This window comes from Cydia strobilella, chromosome 23 (assembly GCF_947568885.1).
Source record: "Cydia strobilella chromosome 23, ilCydStro3.1, whole genome shotgun sequence".
In the NCBI taxonomy this organism is placed as follows: Eukaryota; Metazoa; Arthropoda; class Insecta; order Lepidoptera; family Tortricidae; genus Cydia; species Cydia strobilella.
Window position 1 is genome coordinate 4638418 of NC_086063.1, and position 21950 is coordinate 4660367.

At 39.6% G+C, this 21950-nt stretch overlaps 1 protein-coding gene across 1 annotated transcript in view; it reads right to left on the reverse strand.

Annotated features, from left to right (window-relative positions):
* LOC134751699 (uncharacterized) overlaps positions 1-21950 on the reverse strand; it is a 60501-nt gene that overhangs the window by 9877 nt on the left and 28674 nt on the right. Inside the window, exons 25-39 of the mRNA XM_063687144.1 lie at positions 21614-21738; positions 20274-20431; positions 18631-18757; positions 17358-17518; positions 16561-16707; positions 15610-15751; positions 7738-7873; positions 6648-6855; positions 5931-6133; positions 4739-4840; positions 3969-4153; positions 3505-3631; positions 2174-2351; positions 1561-1670; positions 585-716 (exon numbers count right to left, since the gene is read on the reverse strand). Of these exons, the coding sequence (XP_063543214.1) occupies positions 585-716; positions 1561-1670; positions 2174-2351; positions 3505-3631; positions 3969-4153; positions 4739-4840; positions 5931-6133; positions 6648-6855; positions 7738-7873; positions 15610-15751; positions 16561-16707; positions 17358-17518; positions 18631-18757; positions 20274-20431; positions 21614-21738 (2241 nt within the window). The remainder of the gene's footprint in view (positions 1-584; positions 717-1560; positions 1671-2173; positions 2352-3504; positions 3632-3968; positions 4154-4738; positions 4841-5930; positions 6134-6647; positions 6856-7737; positions 7874-15609; positions 15752-16560; positions 16708-17357; positions 17519-18630; positions 18758-20273; positions 20432-21613; positions 21739-21950) is intronic.

Here is a 21950-nt window from a genome sequence, read left to right on the forward strand (position 1 = left end):
AGCGTGATAAAACGGTGTCCCACTTTCTATCCCGCGGTGTTAAAAATCGACAGTTATTTTATCACGTGGATAATACCATACATAATAACGCCGGCACGATTAAGTGGAGAAAGCAAGGAATGTATATTTTATATATATTTTGTTTCCTACTACCTGTATATACTTATGTGGAATTAAATAAAGTTTTTTATCATTTATTATTATTTATAACTTACTTGACCAAACTACATTAGTCACGCGCAGTCAAACCTTTTAACTAGTTCGTATGTAATTTAATTTACCATGATAGCTTCTTACTAACTGCCTCAGGTAAGTCTACCATTTAAGAGTTAACTCCTCGTATGCCGCCTGTCAAATTTGATCATTATTACTTATTACCGACCGTGACATTTAAAACAATAGATTTCAATTCCCACGCACGGATCCGTGTGTAAGCATACGAGAGGTTAATAATTAGAGTTTTGAATGATTCACGGTTAATTTCACTAGACTTATATTGACCGGGATATAGACCGTGATAAGGTAATCACGGTCTATATCCCGGTCAATATAAGTCTAGGGTTAATAATTGTTATCAATTGTACCTGAAGCTCCAGAAACTTGGCGTAGTAGCTGAAGGCGCGGAAAGACGCGTAATGCACGATGTTGGAGAACTCCCCCACGTACACCACGCACATCAGCTGTGAGATGATCAGGAGAGCTGACACGTACACCACCTGCAAACAACGGTTTTAGGGTTCCGTACACAAAGGGACCCTATTACTAAGACTCCGCTGTCCGTCCGTCTGTCACCAGGCTGTATCTCATGAATGTTCAGCGGTGAGGTGGAATGCCTGGTTCAGTAAGGCGAGGAAGGAAAGCCCGTCTTGATGGTCACAATTTATTATGTAAGCACCTGTAAGGTGAATGTGAAGGATAGATTCTAATTGTTATCCGAGTGTAAAAAGGAGTTAATACATTATATAACAAGTATGTTCTGTTGGACTTGCCAACAATGAACCGTGATAGCTAGACAGTTGAAATTTTCACAGATGATGTATTTCAGTTGCCGCTATAACAACACATACTAAAAACGGAATAAAATAAATATTTGTGTGGGGCTATGTTCCCATGTAAGTTGCAATAAACGTGATTTGTTTGGAGTTTTTTGCGTAATGGTACGAAACCCTTCGTGCGCGAGTACGACTAGCACTTGACCGGTTTTTTATGATATCAGAGGCAAACGAGCAGACCAACAACTGCAACACCAGAGGAGTTGCAAACACAAAGCAACTTGCCGGCCTTTAAGATGGGAAACAGGGTACTTTAAAAAACAAAAAAAAGTACTTTTCGGTGGGCATAATGTCAGCAACCCGGCTGCGACCGAAGCTTGTCTGCACAAAATACAGGCTGCAGGTACCTATATTCGTCGCTGCACAATACCGAATAATAAATAATAATAATGGTCTCCATCTCTTTCTTGGACATAATGTCAGCAACCCCGTCGGAAGCGTGTCAGCACAAAAAACACGCTCCAAGTATATTCGGGTGTCAGCAATAATGATACTGTATAGTTTGTACCTCTATCTCCTTCTTGGGCATAATGTCAGCAATACCGCTGTGAGCGAAGCTTGTCAGCACGAAGTACACGCTGCAGATGTATTTGTTGTCGCAAAGCGGGTCCCCGGAATCTGCAAGAAGCATAGTTAATAATTTTAAGTCTTCGGCAAGCTCGGCCGAATTGCACCCACCCATACAAACGTAGTTCCGCTCTCATTTTAAAACTACGTGTTGGATTGTAATGAAACTTTGCACATACAATGACATGAGGTATATCCAGGTCTGGAATTAGTTTATATAGCTCTAGTTTATAAAACAAATGGAATAGAGCAAAAACAAGTTTTGTATGAAAAACGTAAATTCGCTGTATTTTTTTAACTATGGTATCTGAAGCTACATGAACTAATTACAGTAATTACAGACCTCTGTCAGTCAATTACAGAACTTTGTACTTACAGTAGGATACGGTATATCTATATATACCTTATCCTACTGTAAGTACAAAGTTTTCAGGCAATGTAGGGTTGCCAGAGTAGACGTGTTAACATTAACACTACCTACTCATGTATTTTTTTAAGTCGAAAACGCTCGACATGTTTCACTCCGTACCGAGGACGCATATAATTATATTTACCGTTATATTTCCAAGACTGCCCCGGTTCAGCGCTGTCTACGCTAAGTCCAATGAAGAACCATAGACAAGTCAAACAGTGGATTAAAATTGTAAACCACATGACGAGAGTCAAGGTGCTGAACAACAGGTTCTCTGTGGCTCGCTTCTGGTAGCGCTTCAGGTATTTGTTGACTGTTGACTGTAACAATACAGTTTAAGTGATAAAAATGTACTAGGTAATCTTACCTATCTTATCAATTCGTGTAATAATGTCCTATAATATCTATTTATTTATTTAATGTATTCAGCCATTGAAATCTTTCAATGGCTGAATACATTAAATAAATAAATAGATATTATAGGACATTATTACACGAATTGACCAAGTCCCACGGTAAGCTCAATAAAGCTTGTGTTGTAGGTACTTAGACAACGATATATATATACTTAAATTCATAGAAAACACCCATGACTCAGGAACAAATATCCGTGTTCATCACTGAATAAATGCCCTTACCAGGATTAGAACCCAGGACCATCGGCTTCACTACCCACTAGGCCAGACAGGTTGTCATTAATTGACCAAGTCCCACGGTAAGCTCAATAAAGCTTGTATTGTAGGTACTTAGACAACGATATATAAATACTTAAATTCATAGAAAACACCCATGACTCAGGAACAAATATCCGTGTTCATCACTGAATAAATGCCCTTACCAGGATTAGAACCCAGGACCATCGGCTTCACTACCCACTAGGCCAGACAGGTTGTCATTAAATGATGGTGAAAAAGGTTGCTAATAGGTACTAATACCAATAACATTTAGAGATTGCCATTGCCACGAAACGCACTCTCCGAGCGTGTAGGTACGCTCGACGCTGAGGGCCTAAGGCAAAACACGAAAATCGAAACTTCGTTATGTGTCTCTCTATCACTCTTGCATATTTGAGCTATAGAGAGGTAGATAACGAAATTTTGATTTTCGTGTCGCGATAGACCCTCTAACGCTGACTGGCATTATATCGGCTGGCGTCAGTGTCTACTGTAAAGGTTTGTAACCTTTACAGCCTTTTTATCAGTAACTGGCAACTGGCAACAGCCACGTTTTGAATTTAGAATCGTATCGCTCTGTCAAATGGAACGGGGGTGCGTGATCGTCATTCCTGAAGAGGCAGTTTGTCAATTAGCTAACCTGTGAGAATTTTTTTTATTGAAGATCAATCCTCTATGTTTAAATATCTATCACATCTTCCCCACTAGGCGTATCTATCCCCTTTACACTACCCTACACGCCACGAGCGTGCGTTCCGTGCCCTTCGGGTAAACCCTAGAAGCAAAATGAAGGACTCACAAGCCTCAGCACCCTGTTGAGACGCAGGCAGGACAGCACGAGCCAGGGATCGCCCTTCAACAAACAGAATAACTCGATGGGCACGAATGAAGCCACGTCTATTTTGAACTCCGTGCTCTTCAAGTACCTGTTTAATGTACGTAGAATTGATTTGTAAATGTTAAGTTAAAATTTGAATTCGTACTCAAGCTTTCACCTTAGGCTTCGCACCGAGGTCAAAGTTTGAGGCTCGATATTTACCCTATACCTATATTGCGCTATACCGCCCTGCATCTCAGTTGATCCAAGCAGATACTGAACAACCTTAGGGTTAGGCGTCTAGCCACTCAAATTCAAACTAGAGTGTATCTGGATGCTATTAAAAAACGTTGGTTTGATTGCAGCCTGCCGGAGCACTGGAGGCTTTGGTCGCTTCTTTCTAACACGATATCTATTGACATCTAATCCAAATTATACACACTAACGTCATCTTGGCATCCTCAGTTGGCAGCTTCACTAGTCGTGGCATCGATAAGTACAGCACAATCTTGACCAGAAAGCATACGTCTAGCGTGTACAACGACGCCAAAACCGGTACAGAGTTGTTCTGGAAACCGGCGTTGTACAGGTCCGTGTATACGCAGAGTATGGAGGTTATTATGAGAAATACCTGTAGATAAGTTTTCAGTTAGCACCAATAACGTACAGAAAGTTTTGAATACGCGTAACCGTGTGAGATCTAATGCAAAACTTTTCATTATAAGTATGAGAATTCAGTGTGCAATCTGAGTGGAAGCTCGAGCGAAGCGACCAGCGCGGCGTCTTTGTTAAACAAATAAAAAAATATTATCATACATCGTTATCGCGGGAGTAAAAACAAGCCTGGCAAAGAAGACATGTAACGGAGCATCTATTTTGTAAAAGTGGAATATTCTGCCTAAACCTCATAAGGGTCGCTAGACGCTGAAGGATGCAGGATGCGTAGGACACCACTTTATAATTGACATGTGATGGAGAGGCATATGTGGCTGATAGATTTAAACAGTGAAGTCGCAGTAACAGCGTATACAGGCTGTGCGAAGTGGGTGATGGGAAATACAAGCGACGATAAATGTGAACTTTTACGGACATATTCAGAAAACTTTTTACAGTTGTCAACTGTCTGGTGAAACATGTCCCATACCCGCCAGGCGGCGCTACAGTCAGGCCCAAAGTGAATTGAAACGCAAGTCATTTACCACACCACACAGGGTACCTGGACTATGCCGCTCGTGATGGCGAGATACTTGATGAATTTTGTGTCCCGGGGCATTGACGTCCGCAGAAATCCACTAGTAGCGCTTGCTTTGATACATAACTGAAACAACGTAGTAAGATATACCTATATTTATTTATAAAAAAGTTGTGGTAAACATGTGTAGTTGGAAGGTGATTTTTAATGCGCAGGTACATTTTACTTAAAGAAGCATGCAAATCACACATGCTGTCACAGAATAGGCACCAGTACTTAAGTAATAGTAATTCATGAAGTTGTTAGCGTCATTTTAGTTTTGGAATTCTCATCTCATCTCTATTTTACTTGTATTTTACTTATGTTGTTTTATTCGTATCTTCTTATTTCGATTAGGGTGCGTGTATAAAATGTACGGGGCAGCAAAGAACTCAAAGAAGCCTCCTCTACTCTTTATTAGTACATTTAGTACCCAGACCCAGAATAAATGTCGTCAAGACTCAAAATTAACCCCCTTATTCATAAACGAACTACAAGCCTCAATTACTAATCTAATAATGCTATAACCTTTACTTGCAAATATGTACATAAGTCAAAATGATATAATATTGTCTTCGGTTACCGCGATAGTTACTCATGAAATAAAACTATGAAAACGGATTATATCGCGTATATTGAATTTATAATACATCCCGACGTTTCGAACTCTTTACAGCGTTCGTGGTCAACGGGTGACTGACACCCGTTGACCACGAACGCTGTAAAGAGTTCGAAACGTCGGGATGTATTATAAATTCAATATACGCGATATAATCCGTTTTCATAGTTTTATTTCAAAATGATATATTTAAGATACCTAAATGATTATTAACTTAAATCCATAATTTTTTCTTTTTGCCTGAAATTAAATATACCTATGTGTTAGATATTTGTTTACCGATTTTGGAAAAAAAACCATCGATTTTTAGTGCTAAATCAGTGTTAGAATTTACATAGGCTAAATCATATTTATTTATTTATTTAAAACACCCATGACTCAGGAACATATATTTGTGTTCATCACACAATAAATGCCCTTACCGGGATTCGAACTCAGGACCATCGGCTTCACAGGCAGGGTCACTACACTCACTACCCACTAGGCCAGACCGGTCGTATTTTGATACTCTAAACTTATAAACCTTCCAACGCGCACGGTCCCTATAGACGATCTAACCTCATTCTCTTGTCGATGCGTCGCCATAAGCTGCAGCACCACCGGGAAGCAGTCCCGGACGATATCATGGAACGCCTTAGAGCGCATCCGGAGCAGCTGCACGTCTGTGGCTGCCACCAGACGAGAGCGCACGCGCCACGACACCGCGTCCGACAGGTTACCTGCCATGCTGCCGGCATGCAAGTACGTAATCATCCGAATAACTAAGGTTCGGCTCAGTTCTTTAGATTTGACAAATAAACCCAAAAAAGGAAAATTATTTAAAAATAAGTTTGATATTAGTGTATGCTGCGGATTGTTGGATCGTAGACTCGGAGATAAAAGCCAGATCGAAATGGGAAAGGTGCAGGAGTTTGAAAATACCTCCTAATACCAAGTTGAGTTACTTTACCAATTCCTTCAACCCATTTAGTTCTGAGCTGCAGTTGGCTGCTGTACACGAAGTACAGGTGTACACGAAATATAGCGGTGCCCTCTAGGAAGTGGATACTGTCAGCTCAGCAAAGGCCCCAGAAAAGGTCAGATTAAACGTAAGTACAATGGTTAAAATACTCGTAGTGTCTGTACCTCCCAATACCAAGCACAGTGACCGTGAAAGCCGTCTTAAATTTTTAATTATGTTCATTCCTTCCAACACCAAGTACTATTACAATTTCCTTTCACGAAGTTCTTTGATGTAGAAGATAGACAAAGAAAATAAAGATAAGTACTGAACTTACCTTCCAACATCAAGTTTAATGACGTTGCAAACTCCTTCTGCCGCGTCAGTGGTCCTCAGCTGCAGCTGGCCGCTGTACACGAAGTACAGGTGGTGGGTCACGTCGTCCTCCTGGAAAATGGTGGTGCCCTCGAGGAAGTGGATGCTACGGACTGCCCGGCCCAGGACTCGGAGGAGGGATACGTCGCAGTCGGAGAGGATCGGGCACTGAAACAAATGTTGGAAAGTATGAGACTTTATTTTTCCATAGCGAAGCCTCAAGTCTGTTTTGTCTACCATAAGTCGCTCTTTGTTATAGTGTTTCCTAAAGGAACCTTTTGACTATAAGTGTACTACGGTTGGCGTCCACGTTATAAAATAAGTGTCACTTTTTAACACCATACTATTAAAAGAGAAAGACCCGTACTGCCCGCGCAGCATGGTTCCCCTATCACTAAGTCCGTCACTTTCGCACTCACATACTTGTTAGAACGTGACAGGCATGGTGATAAGCGTGTGATAAGCGTACCGTGCTACGACCCCCTGGAGTGACTCGTGGGTTGAAAGGAGGAGATATTTTCTGTATTGAAGGTAAGGGGGTGAGAGGACTACGAAGAGCATTGGTTTATATTTAACGTCAAGGATAGAGTTAAAACTTTAAGTTGAGGAAGGGACCATTAAGAACTTTTTTTTACTAACGAGGCATTTTTTTAAATAACAAGCAGGGCACGGAGGAAGGTAATTGTGAAAGCCCCCTCTTTTCATGCCCCAGTCGCTATATTCATGACACTGCCCGAGGGTGCCGTTACTGGATGTTTCGTTATCTACCTCCCTGGGCTCCCTGCCACTTTTCATTCATTAAAACTTCTGATGTGCCGCTGGAATGTTTTCGAAATTGCGAAACATAATCATAGTAAAATTTCGGAAACTTCTCATGTTTTTGAATAGACATTGAACATTTCCATTTTTATACAGTAACATACACAGTACATTCAGTTCATTCAGTCAGTGGGTCAGTACATTCGTTATTTTTCCAGACATTTATAGAAAATTTCCAACTTTTTAAAATAATTCCGCAATTGGCACATAAGTAAGCTGTAAGTCAAATACCTTAGCGAATGCAGGTCCGTACAGGTGCATTATAGCGTCGCTCCGTAGAGTGATCTGATCGCATAACTTGAGTACATTGCGCGCGTCTATACCATCAGTTTTTATCCAGTTGAATTCGTAGTGGTCCATGATTTCTCTGGAATCACGAAATATAACGTGCCAAAAATATATTTTGATCGTATTTAAGGCCACAAATTAGCATTTTATAAAAACAATTGCTTAATAGACAATGACCATCTTCAGATACTGAGATAGAGTTTAGAGTCTTGGTGGCTCAGTTGGCAGAGCGATGGAGTATCGATCCAGAGGTCGTGAGTTCAAGTCTCACCCAAGCAGGGGGGTGTCACTGCGCAGTTTAGGTATATTTGGCCGGCGCACCGCCCGGGCAGGTGTATGGCAGTGGGCTGCCGCTCGCGCAAAATTGAAAATACGCAATGGCTTCGAAACCTAAATCGCGATCTAATCTGTATAAAAGATAATGTTCTGTTTACGGATGTCTGAATAAACGGAAGAACAAGGAAGCAGAAAAAAAAAATTTTTTTAAATTCCTTACTATATTGACCGACATATTTTTCAAAGGAACTTCTGTGGCATACCTACTTCCGTGAGAATCAGACATACTATCTCTGGCTAAAAATTTTATGTTTACAGAATCAACGTTTGTAATTCCTACATATTTATCTTAAAAATAATAAATCAGTAGGTATAGGTACAAAAACTTGTCAAGTGACAACCCCGTGCCGACACTCGCAGCTCGGTCATAAACTGCGGCGCGCAAAGAAGATTCACGGTTCGTGCGCGGTTATAAGTTTCAATTTTGCTTGCAGGCGGCGGGTGTAGGTATAATTTTGTACCTAAATCTGGCTTTTGTGAAGTGAATTTTCTGTACGGTAGTACTATTAGTTATTCTGTGACCCAAGGCAGTAATTTTTCCACTTTTAAATTTATTCTAAGCATCTTCAGATAGTTTAGAATTTCGAGGGAACAAAAATATCACATATAACCTGTAGACTCTAGTTCCTCATAACGTGAAATAAGAATTGAAACGCCGATTTGCAACACAATTATATTATTAATAAATTAGACGCGTATACATGACATGTTATTTCTTTGAAGGATATTGCAAAAATAAAAGGCTTGACAATGGCCGCGCTTATATAGGTCGCAGGAAACCCGTAGCGCGCGATGTGTGCAGCGCAGCGCCATCTACCATGAAATTGAGTATGCTTTCTTGCTTGCCGCAACATACTCCCGCCTAAAGAATAGCAGAATCCTTTCTTCTCACATCTGGTAGTGGACAGAGCTTCGAAATCGAGCGGGTTAGCACTCCAGTTGCTGTGCGGACTTCGTAGACTCGTGTCACGTTGTCTTGTCCAGGGTGTTTCTGTACAACTCTACCTAGTAGCCATTTACTAGGAGGTAATCTATGATCCTTAATTAGTATGAGGTCTCCGACGTTAAACTCTTGTTTTCTGATTTTCCACTTCGGTCTCTCTTGTAATCTTGTTAGAAATTCAGTTTGCCATTTTCTCCAAAATATTATTATTATTATTATTATTATTATTTCATTTTAGACAGGCAGCTGATGCTGGTACGTCTAAATCATAGTTCACTTAGCACAGTTAGCATAGTTTGTCTAGTCTATTTTTAAATTGATTAACACTTGCAGAGTTCACAACTTCTGAGGGTATTTGTAGCATTTTCTGAATGTTTTGCCATCTTGATAATGAATTTGTCTTATGTTGTGTCAAATCTCTCTCCGGGATGGTGACTAACGGTTCTCCGACAAGAAAATGTGCTGGTGTCAGCGGCTCTAGGTCATCAGGATGATCGCTCAGCGGTGATAAAGGTCTTGAGTTCAGACAAGCCTCGACCTGGTTCAAAAGAGTTGTAAATTCTTCGAAGGTAGGTGTAGCGTCTCCGAGAGTTCTCTTAAGATGAAACTTGATACTCTTGACTCCGGCCTCCCACAATCCGCCATGGTTTGGTGATCCAGGAGGGATGAACTTCCACTTGGTGCCTTCTGTATCTAGTAGGGCTGCTAGTTCAACAGGGATTGTTGACTTGCCAAGTCTCCAAGTCTCTAGTATTTCTTTGCTCGAGGAAATGAAGTTAGTCCCGTGGTCACTCCACATCTCCTTGACGAATCCTCTTCTTGATGTAAATCTTCTAAATGCTGCCATGAACGCTTCCATAGACATGTTGCTCACACATTCTATATGTATTGCTTTAGTTACCATGCAGATGAAGATGCTTATATATGCTTTGAAAGTCTTTGTTCCTCGTCCAGGGCTCATGCGCACGTTTACTGGACCTGCGAAATCTACACCAGTTGTAAGGAACGCTCTTGACGGCTTCACTCGTATCTCAGGTAAGTCACCCATCAGTTGAGTTACTGTCTTTGCTTTTTGTTTAGCACAAGGAAAGCAATTTCTCACGTATGTTTTTATAGTGTTTCCTGCGTCAATCAGCCAGTATCTTCCTCTAAGATATGTAGTCATCAGTTGAGGGCCTCCATGCAACGTCTTCTTGTGTGCGTCGTTAAGTAAAAGTGGTATCAGTACGTTGTTCTTGGACAGGATAATTGGATGTTTGCTCAGGAACTCTAAATCTGCATGTTTCAATCTTCCTCCAACTCTCAGGATTTGTTTGTCATCGAGAAAGGGCGTAAATGACAGTAAACGACTTCTTTTCTTCAATGTTGTGTGATTTCTCAGAGCTTCGATTTCTTGTGGAAATTCTAGTTGTTGAGAAAGCTTGATACATGTTGTAAGTGCTTCTTCTCGCTCATCATGAGTTACATATTGAGGTAAGTTTTCTTTTACATGTTTGTTTTTTAAGATAAGCCATCTTCTACAGTAGGCTATGACTGAGATGAGTTTTCTCAATGATGAATATCTCTTTGAAATTGTAAGTATGAAATCTTCTGTCTTCTGAGTCTTCTCTGACAAGGTAGTAGTTGCGCATTTGATAGATTTTCTTGTTTCTAGATCTGTATCTTCTACTTCATAGTGTTCTCTTCTCCATTCTCTTTGATGTAAAAATGTTGGGCCTTGAAACCATAGTGTATGTTCTTTTAATTTCTCAGGTGTGACTCCTCTCGATGCTGGATCTGCAGGGTTTTCTTTTGTGTTCACGTACGACCATGTTGTATCTATGTTGTTGTTGATTGCAATGACTCGGTTTTTCACAAATGTTGTCCACTTCAGCGGGTCTCCGAGAATCCAGGCTAAGGTTACTTTTGAATCTGAATAAGCGTATGTATGGTTGTGCTCGATTCTCATAGCTGTAGCGACGTGTTTCAGTAGTTGGCTCAGTAGCAGTGCTGCACTCAGTTCAAGACGGGGCAAAGTGAGTTGTTTTTTCAACGGTGAGATTTTTGTTTTTGCCATGATGAGTGATATTTTGACTTCTCCGTCTGGTTGGATTACTTTGCTGTAGACTACTGCTGCGTAGGCTGACATTGATGCATCAGCAAAGCCATGCAGTTCTACTAACTCGCTGTTGTTGGTCGTTCCGATCCATCTCTCAAGCTTCACGTCTGACAGGTGCTCTATGCCTCTGCAGAAAGTCTTCCACTCTGTCTTCAAGTCTTCAGGTAACTCTGTGTCCCATGATAATTCTCTTGACCAGGTCTTCTGTAGAAATATTTTCGCCATGGCTACAGATGGTGCTAGCCAACCCATTGGATCAAACAGGGAAGCGATGACTGTTAAGACGTTTCTCTTTGTTACTTGCTGCTCAGATAAAGTGTTGATTTTGTTTGTTACTAAGAGGGTATCTTCGTTTGAGTTCCAAGTGATTCCTAATGTTTTGATTGTCTCTTTTTTGTTGATGTCTATCTCAGAATTCTTCGCTCTCTTCTCTGGTTCTACTGTGTTTATGAATTCTTTGCTGTTTGAAGACCATTTTTGTAACTCGAAGCCTCCTCTTCTTAGTACTTCTGTCAGTTGACGTTTAGCCTCTACTGCGGTTTCTATTGTATTTCCCCCTGACAGTACATCATCCATGTAGAAAGAATGGTTGATGATTTCTCGAGCTTGTGCATAATCTTCTGTGTTTGCCTCATCGATTGCTATCTGTCTCAGGGTTTTGATTGCTAAGAATGGTGCACATGCTGTTCCGAAGGTTACAGTTAGCATTCTATACTCTCTTATGTCTTCATCAGGGCTGAATCTCCAAAGTATTCTCTGAAAGTCTGTGTCTTCTCTTCTTACAAGGATCTGCCGGTACATTTTGATGACATCGGCGACAAAGCAGACTTTATGCGTTCTCCATCTCATAAGAATGTCTCGAAGATCTCCCAGAAGTGACGGACCAATTAGCAGTTCTGAGTTGAGGCTTACTCCGTTGGCTCCTCTGCATGAAGCATCATAAACTACCCGAAGCTTAGTAGTGTCTCTGTCTTCACGGATCACAGGATGATGTGACAGGTATACTCTTCTGTCTGGCTCTCTCATAGGTTCATCTCGTTTAACTAATTCCATATGTTGTAACATTATGTACTCTCTCATGACTTCATTGTAGGATTCTCTCAATTTTGTGTTTGCTTCTAATCTTCTCTCAGTGCTCATGAATCTTCTCAGTGCGATTTCTCTCGAATTCTCTGGTAAAGTAGGTTTGTCACATTTGAATGGAAGTGATACGATGTATCTTCCGTTTGTATCTCTTGCTACTGTATCTTGATAAATGTTCTCAGCTCGAAGTTCTTGTGGGGTGAGAGTGTCGTTTTCCTCTGACTCTAATCTCTCTGTCTCCCAAAATTTTTCTACCATCTTCTCTAATGTTATGTTCAGATGCATGCTTTTGAACTCTCTCATGTGGTTGTTGTTCAACTGACCTCCTGACAGGATGTATCCCAAGCGAGTTTGTTGTGCTATGGGAGTACCTGGTTCTCCTTTAATCACTCCGTTCATCAAAATGTCTGTGTAGATGTGAACTCCAAGTAGTAGATCAATGTTGCTTGGTGTATGGTAAGTTGGGTCTGCAAGTGACAGGTATTGCAGATGACTCCATTTCTGTGGATTGATTGGGACTTCAGGCATATTGTCGGTGACATCTTGAACAATGTAGGCTGTGCAGTTGACTTTGAAGTTGTCGTTGAACCTTGAGTAAACTTCTATATCTGTAGCGGACTTGATTCTTGTTGACATATGACCCACTCCGGTAACTAATCCATCAGCTGGTTTTCTTCGCAGCTGTAATTGTTTGACAGTTGCTTCACTTATAAATGATTCTTGTGAACAGGGATCAATGAGTGCTCGTAGAACTTGTATACCATGGCCAGTCTTAATGTTTACTAGTGCGGTAGCCATGAGCGCAGTATGATTCTGAGTGATAAGGTAGTTTCTTATTTTTGGTGTATCTGAAGGTTTTGTAGTAGTCTCTTCTCTCAAATTTGTAGCGGTTTCTCTCGATGTAGATTGTATTGGATTTTCTCTCTTCTCAGTTGGTTGGTTTTCAAAATGAAGTAAAGAATGATGTCTTTTTTGGCAATGATGACAAGATACTCTGGATTTACAATTTTTCACATTATGTTTTGATGACATGCAGTTAAAGCAAAGTCTTTCCTTTTGGACATGTTGAACTCTGTTGTTGACATCTAGGTTTGCAAATTCTTTGCATAGATAGGTGAAGTGGTTTTGTTTGCAGTAGGAACACTGTATTGTAGTTGTAGCGGGGCTTGTTAGAAAGGATCTCTGTCTCACGATAGCTCTCTCTCTGTCCTTCGAATAGGTTGTAGATGGAACCATTTCTAACACTCTGAAACGTGTCTCTAAGAAGGTTGTAAACTTCTCTAGTTTCGGCAACTCTTGTACAGGTAGCGCTTTTATCTCCTCTTCCCACTGTTTGCGCGTCTCGTCATCCAATTTGTTGAGTATAATGTGAATCACGATAGTATCCCAATCGTTAATCTTTACGTCGTTGTTTTTAAGGCTGTTCAGGCATTCTTGGGTAGTATCGAGTAGCTCTCTGATAGATCTAGATGTGCCGTTGTACACTTTCTTTTGATTCATAAATCTATTCAATATGGTATTTACTATCATGCGTTTGTTGTTGTACCTCTTGTCTAAAGTTTCCCATGCAACATCATAGTTTTTCTCGGTTATTTGCAGATGCTTCAATAATTGTTCAGCTTCACCGGTGACACTTGATTTCAGGTAATGAAGTTTTTGTACCTTGCTCAGCGATGTTTTATTATGAACGAGCGACGTGTACAGGTCTCTAAATGACGTCCATTCTTGATAATCTCCAGAGAATTGGGGCAGGATCACTTTTGGAAGCTTCACCTCTTGCGTAGAATGCTTGTTTACTTCCGACGTTGACTTGTATTGCGGTTGCGATTGCGGTTGCTCACTCAAAGTTTCGGATTTGTTGAATAGCTCGATAGTATCCGATAACTCTCCTTTAATCACAAAATACTCTTCTTCTCCATTGGAGTACAAGTCGGTTGTGAAGTAATTATGCTCCTTTTTCTGAGCCGTAGTTGCATATTTCAAGATTTGGAAATGGTTTGTTTGAAATTTCTGCCAATACTCGTTCAATGTATCAATTCTAGCTTGTACATAGCCTTTCGTAATACGTGATTTTCCTTGCTTCTTGAAGTTTATCCCGATCTTTCTTATTAATTCGTAAGTAATTTCTTGTTCCGACACGTAAGTATCCATTTTGTAGGTTATGTAGTAAAATCTTACGAAATATCTTGAATCTTCACTCTTTTGGCTTGAAAAACACTAAATGTTCGTAGCTTTGCTCGTTTTTACACGTTTTCTTCAAAATTATTACGAATCTCGATGTATTTTCACAGTTTTATGTCCATTGTTTACACCGAAGCGCCGACTATTTTTACGAAAATCACTCAATTATTGTTCTCGCGGTACTCGATATGGTTATTTATTGTATTTATGCACTGAAACCTCGTAAATATTATTCATTCATCGTTTATTTCTCGTATTTTTAGTATTTTTTTCATCATTGTTCGTATTTTGTTTTTTCACTCTTGTTCCTTCTTCATTTATTTTGTTCTAGAATGTTCGATGCGTGACGTCTATAATCTCTCAAAATTATTCTTATTTCACTGCGATTGTTCGTTTTTCACCACTAATTCACTATATTTCCGGCTCTAATGGACCACTTTGTAGACTCTAGTTCCTCATAACGTGAAATAAGAATTGAAACGCCGATTTGCAACACAATTATATTATTAATAAATTAGACGCGTATACATGACATGTTATTTCTTTGAAGGATATTGCAAAAATAAAAGGCTTGACAATGGCCGCGCTTATATAGGTCGCAGGAAACCCGTAGCGCGCGATGTGTGCAGCGCAGCGCCATCTACCATGAAATTGAGTATGCTTTCTTGCTTGCCGCAACATAACCAATGTTATTGAACTTCTGAACAATAGTTGTAGTATTTGGACTATCATCACCATCCAGCCTACTCTCGTCCACTGCTGGACATAGGCCTCTCCCATTGCACGCCATTGAGCACGATTTGCGGCAACACTGATCCAGCTCTTGCCAGCCGCCTTAGCCGCAGAATTGAATGAATGAATGAATTTATGAATTGAATGATTTTTTATGAATTTTATTTGCGGAATATGGGTTACATAGGGTTGGTATAAATATAGTATTAACAAGTTTTCCATATTCTACTTAGACAATCATGCAAAAATTATCTGCATTTTTGGTGGATTGTTAATGAATTAAAGATCCAACAAGATACAGAGACTTAGCCTATTTACAAGTCTTATCCAACAACATGCATACTATTACTATGTACATTTAACATTAAAACACTTATCTATAGAATACACATCAAGTCACATAACCAGGCAATTGGACTATAGGTAGGTGATTTTAAGGTACCTCTGCAACTGCTTGTCAAGACTCTCCCGCCGCATGAACTGCAGCAAGTCCCTCATGTGCTCCTGGTAGGCCGCCAGCGTGCTATCCACGTTCGCCCGAAGACTAATGATGCGCACCGACATGTATATCGTTGTTAGCGAACCTGTTCAATTATGTTCAGACACATTTAATCCCAAGAATACCTACAATCGAGATGTATCATGTAGGACCAAAAAGTCTTGAGAGCTCCCTTGGATGCTTTTTATGTATTTTGTTTTTCGAGGGCGCGAAACATGTAGCACTAATAGAGAAGGTTCCTTATATTAGTGCTAATGAAATATGTACCACACATACACGTAAATATTGGCATAATCCCGCCAGAGCACCTAAACTATCTATCTTTACTAAGCTATCTTTGCACCGACTTGAACATAAAAAAGTGAGGGAGTGACATTATTCTCATAGGAATTTAACATTAATGATAACATTGTCACGTAATAATAAATAATAATAATAAATCATTTATTTCGAGTAACTTTTACAGACTCATAGCTTGTAACGTGTAATGTCATTGCAAATCTTCCCTATACTTACTCAACCTCATATCTGCAACAATCATTTGATGGAAATGTCGCTTTTCTTTCATTCAGAATACGGGTGTTTTTGTCATCAAATGAGTGTTGCAAATACGAGGTTGAGTAAGTATAGCAGCGAAATGCCATGCACCTATTCTGACTTCCCTACACTACAGAAATGTTACAATAAGAGCTATTTACTACCTATTTAGCGCTTCAGACCATCCACACTACGTTCGGTCCTAAATTACCTTCTAATTACAGACGATAGACACGTTTGCTGCTGGGTCAATTTAAACCATTCAAGTCCATAAATGTTTAATTAGAATTAAAATAATAACATACTTATTGTCGCAACGAACGTAGATTGAATAAAATATAAAATAAAGAATCTCACCGAGCACCATACTCCAGAACAGCACGCTCATTATATTAAGGTTTGAGGGCGCGATGGTGCTATATCCTGTCGTTGTCGCCTCATACACGATCCAGAAGTAGCAGCCCAGGTGCAGGTTGTAAGGAGTCTCCGTCACGTTGAAGCGGTCTAACAAGCGGGTGAAACAACTTCTATTATACCTACTTTATACGCCGTCTTTATAGTAAACGGCAGTAAAACTTGGTAAGTTGGTACAATAGCATTTTTATGACCTAAGTCGTAATACAAAGAAGTGAATTTAGACCTAAATACGGTTTTACTAAAAACTTAAAAGTATTTTTATGTGTAATACTTATATTTTTATGCTCAATATACTTTTCAAAGCAAAAATTAAAAAGTTTGCAAGCACGTAGGTATATATACGGTCGAGGTTATTTTTTTTATTAAGTTTAAGCAAGAAGTTTTTCCCTTCTGTTATCATTTCCAAGTTACAAGACGGCAATACGTTTGCTATTGTCCGCCAATGAATGTAGTAACTTTGTAGATTTTAATTTTTTTATAAAATAAGTTATTTTAATATTTGACGTTTGAAATATGAGTTTTGAACAAAATTAATCGTAACCAATTTTATTCATAGAAATTTTCGTTTAAAAGTAGGCAATATCAAAATATCTAAGATCTTGACAAAGAATTAACATTATACAAGAGATGGAATAACTTTTATCCGCTCTCCTTTTTTTCGTAGATTGGGTACGAGTATATTTTCCAATGTGTCCTTTCTTTGCGTCTGGAGTTAAAAAGTGAAGTAGCATGCTCACAAGCGTCATTATACAGGTGTATCCAGGAGCCCCCGGGGTCGTTTAATGGCACAAAGGCCCACCGGGTCGCATCCTCCGAGTGGTATATCCTCACTGATGAGAAGATTAGGCAAACCGTCAGAACATTCAGGATCGTTAGGAAGATGGGGATAGTTTTGAACCTGGAGGAGGATAAATAGTCTTTAATAAACATTACACGTCGTTAAACGTCATATTTTGTACTGATGGGTCATCCAAATTGAGTTAACTTGTTGACGGTCTAAAAAAAACACGAGTCCAGCCTTATCGCCTCCTTAAAGTAGGTAATAAAAATTATCTTGCATATTTTCTCAATTTTGCAAAATCTCTCAAATTATTTTTAACGGAGAAATGTTATTTGCTATGCCCTTGCCAGGGTCCATGAGATACTGTTACTCTATTTTTAAGAACTGTATGAATACCATAGTTGCAATAAAGAAATGAAAGAAAAAAAAAGAAATATTCACTTGGGGTCGGCGCAGCATGTCTTTTTCTTCCATACCTCTCTGTCACCCGTCATCTCATCATTCACTTGCGTTCGTTTCATATCATCTCTCACATAGTCCATCCACCTTTTCCTCGGTTTTCCTCTCCTCGTACCTACCTCCCTCCGCATTCATATTCATACCTTTCTCGTCACATGACTTTCATCCCTCCGCATCACATGCCCGTACCCCGTACCACGCTAGGCGATTTGCCCTTACTTTTTCTGTTACTGTTAGGTAAGACGATATAAATTCTTAATTTAGATTGGATTTTCTTGTCACTTCGGTTGTTTTAATATTAATATTGATACTCCTCTCGCGCATGAGTGGAGGCCTGTGCCCAGCACAACACTTCTCATTAGCTTATTTATGTGGTAATGACAAGAGTCAGAGAGATAGTGATATGATCTGGGTCCTCAGTTTGATTCGCGGATATCATATATCATAAACCAGTTCCCGCGGAATACAAGTTGGAGATTCCCAATTGTTGCAGCCCTTCCCTCCATTATTTTTATTGCATTTGAAATATTAGTGATATCATTTAAGCACATGTACTTATTTAAGAAATCATTTACGCTCTTTTTACAGTAGATAACTAATTAGCGTATCTTTATGTCTTTAATGTCTTTATGGCTCTTTAGTATTAAAACGCCGGACAAACTATTATATTTGCAGAAGGTACCACTACAGACAACTATGGTCTAGTGGGCTGAGTTATTATTGATACTTGATGCATGTAAGGTTTAAAGGTCCCTGTTGTTGGTACGTACACTAGGATAATGTCACGACGCTCCACGAAGCTGGTCAACATGTCCAAGGTCCCGGGCAGGCGGTACAGCTGGAGCAGCCTGTTCAGCATCAGGGCCTGCTTCATAGCAGTCACTCGGTACAGGTCGCCTGTAACAATAGCTCATGTTTGACGGGGTCAATAAAATTAATCGAACCTTTCTGACAAATATGTTAAGTAAAACCAGCCAACTCCAATAACTATAGTACTTACGCAAGTTCAACCCGTAATTAAGTAAAGCCCGACCAGTAACATATATGAAGGGTACACGGAAAGAACATGTCTAGTCACTTAAGTAACATTTTGAGTAATCGCGGTTTTTAAATTTGGAACCATGTCAAAATGTATGGTAATTCCGTGACCAAGTCTTTTTGAACTAAAAAAAAAGTTGTGTTACATATGTTATACAGTGGATGCAAAAGATATAACAATAGTTCATTAAGAGCTCTACATTTTGAAATGAAAATCTCATTTTCAGAAAAAAGTGACTATAGACATGTTCTTTCCGTGTATCCTTCCGTGTATCTGGCGCTGTTATTCTCATTGTAAGTATAAGGTGAACAGTTCACTATAGTATAAAAAAAAGTTCCAGTGAAATTCCGCTACATGGCGCGTGATCATATATGGTCAGGCTTTATATATATATATTTGTTGGTGGATTTTGGACATTTCTCTTCCTTTTATGAAAATATGTTGCCTCAAAACTTGCGTCATTCAAATAATATTTACACCTGAACGAAGATATTCTGTGTGAGAGATGATATGAAACGAACGCAAGTGAATGATGAGATGACGGGTGAGTCGGGTGACAGAGAGGTATGGAAGAAAAAGACATGCTGCACCAACCCCAAGTGAATGGGATAAAGACAAGCGAATGATGATGACCTGAACGAAGATATTTGCATTAGTTTGAACCATATTTGGGAGCTTTTGAATAGAATTGAGTAGTTTTACGGTCCTTATAATCCGTGTATCCGTGTACTGCAACACGTTTCAACACAACACCCAAACTCAAACTCAAACATATTTATTGCTCATAGTATTACAAATTACAAGAATATAGACCCTGTAAGGGCACAGCAATTTATTTTATACTTACTTATACAATTAATCTTATTAATTACATTGCAAAAAAAAACTAACATTCTACTTTTTTCGCATAGTATCATCGAAAAACTCCTGCAGAGAGTAATAACTTTTATCTAATAAGAATGATTTGGGATTTTCTATTGATTTTATTGCTTGTGGAATTTAGTTATATATTTTAATGCACATCATGTGAGGTCCTGAGTGATTAATGTTAGGTTGGATGTGGGTATCGCGACTCGCGAGGTTGTTATTTTGTCGGAGGTTTAGCGGCTTTGTGTGTCGTTCTTTGGCTTGTAAGAAAAAATGGCTATGGGCTTTTGCAAACTTACATACTTCCAAGATATATAAGCAGGCTAGTGTCAAGATTCCTAGTTCCTTAAAATAGGTTCGGCAGCTCTGCATTTGTTTTATATTTACTATAAATCTGATACACTTTTTTTGTACAACCAACCTAACACGTTTACCTGACCATTGGCAACATAATTAACTGTATCGCTGATACTATCAGCATCTATGATACGCACTTCACGTACTCACCGTAAGAATACTTCATGGACACTTCCAGATCTTCGAGAGGTAGGCAGCCGAGCAGATCCAACATGAAGGCGCCCCGAAGATAACGAGCGGCTGTGTTCGCCGGATGGTACACCAGGATGCCTTTCTCGTCAAAGAAGCCGACGAACAGGCGGAATATTCTGTAAAAATGTATGTGAGTGTGGGTCAAACCATGAAATTGATGTGTGTGGGTCAAACCATAAAATGGATGTGAGTGTGCGTCAAACTATGAAATGGATGTGGGTAAATCAATTACTTGTTTCTTGTTGTTATTCCGTCCCGTCAGACAATAAGAGTACTAAGTACTCTAAGTAGCACAGCTTGTTAGAAGAACTCTTGTACCACGTTATAATAAAACGCCAGTTGCGGAAAGACAGACCTTAACCCTCCTACGTGCATGTTTGTTTAATCAGGAGACCGTAACCATAGCAACGGGTGACAGGAAAAAGTGGACTACCGAAGATGTACATGTCTAACAACTACTGCTAACAACAACTTGCTACTCTTGCTACTCTTGTTAGTCAGATTGGTTCGCCCTCATAATGCCACTTGGCGAAACATGTTGCGGGTGTATTACAAACGCTGGTGGGGAAGACTTCGTCGAAGGAATCACGTCATTTTATTGATATTGTTAGGGTTTGCAATAATCTGTTGCTGTGACGTAATATGTGGATGACCGGATGACCCCTTATGACCATAAAATTTTAACCAGACATCATGGGAAGCTTCGATGTGGAGTCGTTGTTTACTAATGTTGCATTGAGAGTGTCAAAATGAAACTAATAGAGAACGAACTTCCAGAACGGTATGTCACTCTGTTGGAGCACTGTCAGGAGGGGAACTATTTCCTCTACCAATGACAAAGGACAGGTTTATCTGCAGGTGGATGGAGTGGCAATGGGCACTCCAATTGCCCCCGTAATTGCCAACATATGGATGGAACACTTTGAAGAGTTGGCATTACGTTCCGGATCGTCTTTAATTTTATTGCGGAAGAGATATGTAGATTATGTGTTCTGCAGTTTAAAGGCGAACTCCGATACAGTGGATGGGTTCGTCGACCATTTGTGACATTTTCAACCAAAAGGTACCACATTGTCGCTTGTCAATAAGGTTGACTTTCAATTGAAGTTATACGGAAATAGCGCCTTATTGACAACTGACAATAAGTACCCTTTTGATAGAAAATGGCACATTTAAACTCCGCATCCACACAAAGATAATAAAGTTTACATTTGAGACGAAAGACATGAGAAGACATTACAAATAAGAGACACGGTAAAATGAAAGCTCTTACAGTCCATTAGTCTACTGCTACTTACACGTCGCCATAGGCCGATAGGTCGAGTATAAGCGACACGTAGTACAACGCGGGGAACTGCAGCACCATGTACGTGTAGCACGGGAAGATGAACGTGCCTGCGACTGCGCAGAACGAGCGACAAACCTGTTGGTTAAGGGAAACAACAATTTATATGACAATTACGAAAGAAAAAGTAGCCAAATGCAAACAAGTCTTGGTAAGGCATTGTTATCTTCTAAGCCCTAAGTTCCGTTTGAAAGGACAAAAAAAAAACTATAATCGAATTAAAATTCAAGAACTTGTATTTTATGTAATTTTTTCTCATTAGGCGAAATGTAAATTTCTTTGAGAAATAA